This window comes from Drosophila erecta, unplaced genomic scaffold, assembly GCF_003286155.1.
Source record: "Drosophila erecta strain 14021-0224.00,06,07 unplaced genomic scaffold, DereRS2 tig00000055-arrow-pilon, whole genome shotgun sequence".
Taxonomy (NCBI): Eukaryota; Metazoa; Arthropoda; class Insecta; order Diptera; family Drosophilidae; genus Drosophila; species Drosophila erecta.
Window position 1 is genome coordinate 21,234,861 of NW_020825200.1, and position 5,318 is coordinate 21,240,178.

At 34.7% G+C, this 5,318-nt stretch overlaps 1 protein-coding gene across 4 annotated transcripts; it reads left to right on the top strand.

The window, feature by feature from the left end:
* Positions 1 to 415: 415 nt before the first annotated feature.
* Positions 416 to 1,660, top strand: LOC6542882 (mitochondrial fission 1 protein). 4 transcript variants are annotated; one of them, XM_001970789.3, is made up of 6 exons: positions 416 to 561; positions 618 to 685; positions 752 to 800; positions 857 to 1,024; positions 1,224 to 1,336; positions 1,480 to 1,660. In XM_001970789.3, the coding sequence occupies exons 1-6, from the start codon at positions 517 to 519 to the stop codon at positions 1,499 to 1,501; spliced, it is 465 nt and encodes a 154-aa protein (XP_001970825.2). In that variant the 5' UTR covers positions 416 to 516; the 3' UTR covers positions 1,502 to 1,660. The 4 variants fall into 4 exon arrangements, with proteins under 4 accessions (XP_001970825.2, XP_026835016.1, XP_026835018.1 ...); XM_026979217.1 differs by lacking the exon at positions 618 to 685 and having other exon boundaries at positions 419 to 561; XM_026979215.1 differs by lacking the exons at positions 618 to 685; positions 752 to 800.
* The last annotated feature ends 3,658 nt before the right edge of the window (positions 1,661 to 5,318 follow it).

The window sequence follows — 5,318 nt, forward strand, 5'->3', positions numbered from 1 at the left end:
TAATAGACTTTATACTATTATCCTTTATATTAGACTCTCTGCCGCTTTTAAAGCGATCAATACTAACTTTATTAACACATAATCATTTCTTACAAATAATTATATATTTGCTCGTTCCTTTACTATTTCCTATATCCCGTCTATCTTTTCGCGAATCGAGTCGCCGCGAACCTACAATGTAATAACATTTAAATTAAGTATTTTCCAAGCAAACAATCAAATACATGCGTGTGTTCATTCGTTAATATTCAGCCAATATTCGTAAAATTGCTTAAAACTCTTAATTATTCGTTGTTGGAGAGCACCTAGAAATTAAAAAAACCTTGGCTAATTACGAAGCACCCCTGATTAATTAGTCTTAGTGGGAATCGAGTATTAAACAGCCCACTAAAAAGGTGAAGTAGATCTCTGGGAATTGTGTATAAGTAGTTTATATTTTTCTAATGAACGGTCACTCTGCGCTTTACATTCTCTGTATAAAGTCGTTTTATTTGCTAATAAAAATTTTGTAAAACAATGGAGGATCTCTTAAACGAAGTGGTTCCACAAGAAGATTTAGAGGTAAAGTATAGAATTTTAGTATTAGTTATGAAATAAATATTTTGCTTATGCTCTAGAGATTCGAAAAAAAGTATCATCACGAACTTGAGTTGGATGGTGAAGTTACCACAGACACAAAGTTTGAGTACGCAATCCTAAATCTGAAAGCATTAGATTACCGCTGAATTCTTAATTTCTAATAACACAATAGGTACGCATTCTGTCTGGTCCGTAGTCGTTATACAAATGACATTAGAAAGGTGACTCACTCATAAAGCTCCTGAAACGTAAATATAATATTTTATTTATAATCCAGGGTATTATGATTTTGGAGGAATTGGCTCGTACTCATCCAGACGGAAGGCGTGACTATATATATTATCTTGCCTTTGGTAATGCTCGCATCAAGGAATATTCGTCTGGCTTAAAGTACTGCAGAGCTTTTCTTGACATCGAATCAAATGATCAAGTTCGCTCCCTAGAGGTTAGTAACATGCACAAACATGTCACTTAGCATTCACTGAAGAAAATAGCAATTTGTTTGTAATGTCCCATAGATTCAAATAATAGTTTGCCCCAGAAAATTTCTCTGACACCACCAATTGGGAGGTTCTAGAGAAAACTAATTTTAGATTTTGCGTAAAATATGTACACATTTAAAAAATAAATATTACATATTTCAGAAATATATTAAAAAAGAAATCGATAAGGAAGTGGCAAAAGGAATGGCTGTTGCAGGCGGAGCAGCTTTGGTACTTGGCGGAATATTGGGACTTGGCATTGCTATGGCTAGAAAGTAATATTTAATAATAAAACGTTTTTAACCGAAACATGTTCTTCTAGAAACAGTTGATGATCAGTTGATTATTAAAGATTTATAATTTAAATTAAATCTACAGTGACCTAATTATTAATACAATGTGTCGTTTTTTTTTTTAGTAAACAAAAACGGGAGAAATAGTAACGTCAACACTATTTAAGGAACATGAAACCTTCTCGAAAGGTGCACATCAAAGATGTTATGAAGTTGAATACTTGATATATATTAATTTACTAAATCAGCATTCCAATTAATATTTATGTACGATTAAATCAATAAATTATCCAATTGTTTCTGGTAGATTGATGTGTGTGTTAATTACATATGTATGTATGTATGCCAATGTGCTAAAGTTCTAGGCATTCTCTCTTCATCAGTGAATCATTCTTCAGTAATATACTCAAACGCTTAATCACCTCTCAATTTCTATGAAATTGACATTTCTAGGCATGTTCTAGGGATTCATTGCTTAGTAAGAAAAACACACACACGCTATTAGTCACCTGTTAATGCACATTTTAACTGGCTAATCATCACCGGATTCATCACTGTTTCACCACCATTCAATCACTAAATTCTCCCTAAGAAACAGAAATTTCCATCACCTGTTTACTGGCTTTTAATGTCCTATTTATTTCAAACTTTTATTATGAATCATTAGGGTATTTCATCGTTATAATGTTTTAAAACATTGTATTTTTACATATTATTTAAATATTTCATATTATTTAAGTTTAGGCAAACAAATTCCGCAGTTTCATATAAAATTCCGCAGTTTCATATAAAATCGGAGTAGGATTCTTCTTTTCAGTTAAGTCGGAATATGGGACCACATGTTTAATTAATTTTAAAATAAAAACGTATGTATTCAAATTTATGAAAAAAAATTACCTTAAAATATTGCATTTAAAAATAAAAGCAACAGCGGAAAAGGGAATTTTCATGAGAACTACATTTCAAAGGGTAATAATAAGCAAGAGAGAAAGTTATTCTGTGGGCAAGTCAAAGTTTTCAGTAGCTACTGTCTCCCATCTTTAACCCGAAAAGAGTGAGCAGTACCCAGGGTCTGCACTTGGTCCCCACAATTAACCAGAAGGCAAGCTCTAGTAACAGGTTTGCTATTCTCGACACGGACATATTTACTAATGAAGAAAACGGGGAAGACATGATGTCTGAGGATGCCGATGATGTTAGTGCAATCTGCAGAAATCAATACTGCCAGTATATCTCAGGAAACATCTAACGCCATCAATCAACTCGAAGATTCTAAAAAACCACCGCAAATTGTTGTTAATATTAGCAACTTAAATGATCTATTTGAGCTTATAAAAGAAAAGGCAAATCTAGATAACGTCGTAGTCAAAGCTAACCAAGGGGAAACAGTCAGAATATTTCCCAAAGACAGTGACACAGAAAAATTGTTAGATATATGGATGAGATTGGTATGCAGTTTCACACTGTTCACAGTTTGTCACCAAATGCTGACAGAAAAAGCACACAGAATTGTAGTAAGGGACTTACATCACAGCACACAAAACAAAGATATAACGGCCGATCTGAAATGTTTAGGCTATGAAGTACTTCACATTCACAACCCTAGTTCAAGGATTAATAAAGATGAAAATCTTAATATTGTTTTCATTAACATTAGGCCCTGCCCTAATATTAATGAAATTTATCACGTAAAGACCCTTTGCCACGATCACATGGCTAGTTATAAAGGTTGCCATAAGTACCAGGAGCTTCTCCGCAGATCTATGAGGCCTGCAAAGAAGGCGAATCATTTAAATAGGAAGAATCATGGGTTCAACCATAGGGATCAGCAACAGATTCCTTCCGTGCAGATTAATCGCCGTAAGAGTACCAACCAGTCAACTGAACATCAGCAACCAACACAACAACACCAAAATATGGTACAACATCAACAATCTATAGGCCCTGGGGTAAATACAAAAGTATCCTATGCCACAGTAGCAAAAGAATACTCTAATACAAGTCCCTCCAAGGATGGACCAGCTCAGCGACGTTTATATAACATACAAACGCAACAGTTATCGCAGCAACAACGACTGAACGTTCAGCAAAATAATTCATTTGACGTCCAAGCATTGTTACAACAGCAACAACAACAGTTCCAAGAATGGCAGCAGCAAATGCAAAAACAACAACAACATCAGTTTCTTATGTGGTTGCAACAGCAGCAACAAGATCAGCAACATCATAGAATTCAAACCAATCAACGACTTGAAAAACTTGAAAGAATGGTATTTGAAATAACCACCATGTTAAAGCAAGGAGCTGGGAATGAACATACCAACTAGCTTTATAACAACGCTTCATACCCACAATGAATCCGCTAAAGATTCTTATTTAAAAGCTAAAGAAATTGAGCTTTACGCGATATATAATATATAATGTATGGGATAAATGTTCATTTACCCATGTTTACCACCATTATGTTATTTTTTGTATTTTATATGTAACTTATATAAGTTGACGCACAAAATAAAACAAATCGCCAGAAAGTTCAAGACACGTCCCAAACTCCATTCCCTAAGCCAAAATAACTAAGGCCCTTCAGGAGGAGCGCACTGATAACAAACTGTAGGACAAAAAGAAAAACACCAATTCTAACAATCATGAAAGTACATCGAGGGATCATTTTTCTCTAAGCATAGTTTTAAGTAATTTAACAAAATGAATTGAAATGAAATGAATTGAAAACAAGACGAGTTCCCGGACTATCAGATAACCGTTACTTAGCTAGGGGAAGTGCTAATGAGAATTTTCAAAATTTTCATAATCGGTAGAAATTGGGGAAAAATTAATAAAATGAAAAATAACTCAAAAATTTTTTAATAGTGTGTGTCCTTTTTTTTGGCGGTTTGTAGGCGTGGCAACATTTGGAAATAAACTTGCGCTGCGTCTATGTCCTGGAAGCTGCATGCTTAATCTTAACATTCTAGCTTTTGTAGTTCCTGAGATCGAGGCGTTCATACGGTCTGATCGACTACGCTATTGATCCTGATCGGGACCTTCATCATCGGTCTACCTAGACACCCAAATAAAGATGTCCACGTTCTGCACGAGTTTCAGAGCCTAGCTTAGAGAGTTTGCGTGTTCGTCCCACCAAGTTCCGTGCGGAAGCCTTGTGCAAGCCTCTACAGAATCTGTAACTTATCTCTGCGACCCTTTGTGATCCCTTTCCATACCAAATATAACGCAAGCAATAACAGGGAAATCTCTAAATTCTCGGCTATCTCTAATATTTTTAAAAATCACACATTTGCAGCACCTTTGTAGGTCAATTATACGACCTTGTTAGCAAGGTTTTATGAAAGCAGATCAACAACCTTTTGGAACTAACTTCCTTCGTAATACAAGGATTCAAAAATATTCTTCAAACAGATGTCATATACAATCATTCACTTTTAGTTTAGTTTAGTTAGAATTTGATTTATTAGGTTTCCCTGTTGATCTTCTAAAATTGATTTTAAATTATCTAAATGGCAGTTCCTCTTTAAAAATACTCTTTCTTGTATTCTCAGTCACATGCGACGTCCCACAAGTGACCGTGTAAATATGGGATGCAAATCTTATATTCGTCTTCTTCCAGTAAACTAATGTAAAATCATTGTAGATCTAACATATCATTGCATATCTATTATCTCTAATCCTGACACTCATCCGATCTTAAAGCAATTAATACAAAATTTTTTATTACAAATAAGTATTTATTTCCTCCTTCCTTTACTGTTTCCTATATCGAGTCTAGCTTTTCGAGAATCGAGCGAAATGAACTTGACTCCATCCGCATTCCAGCCTCCTTCGCTGTTGCTAGGTGCCGCTCTCCTGCACCTAGACGTTGATGGACGTTTTAGGACACAATTTCTTTCAATTAATAAAGAATTAGCACAGAATCTTCAAGACTTTTATGAATATTCGAACATAATTTGGG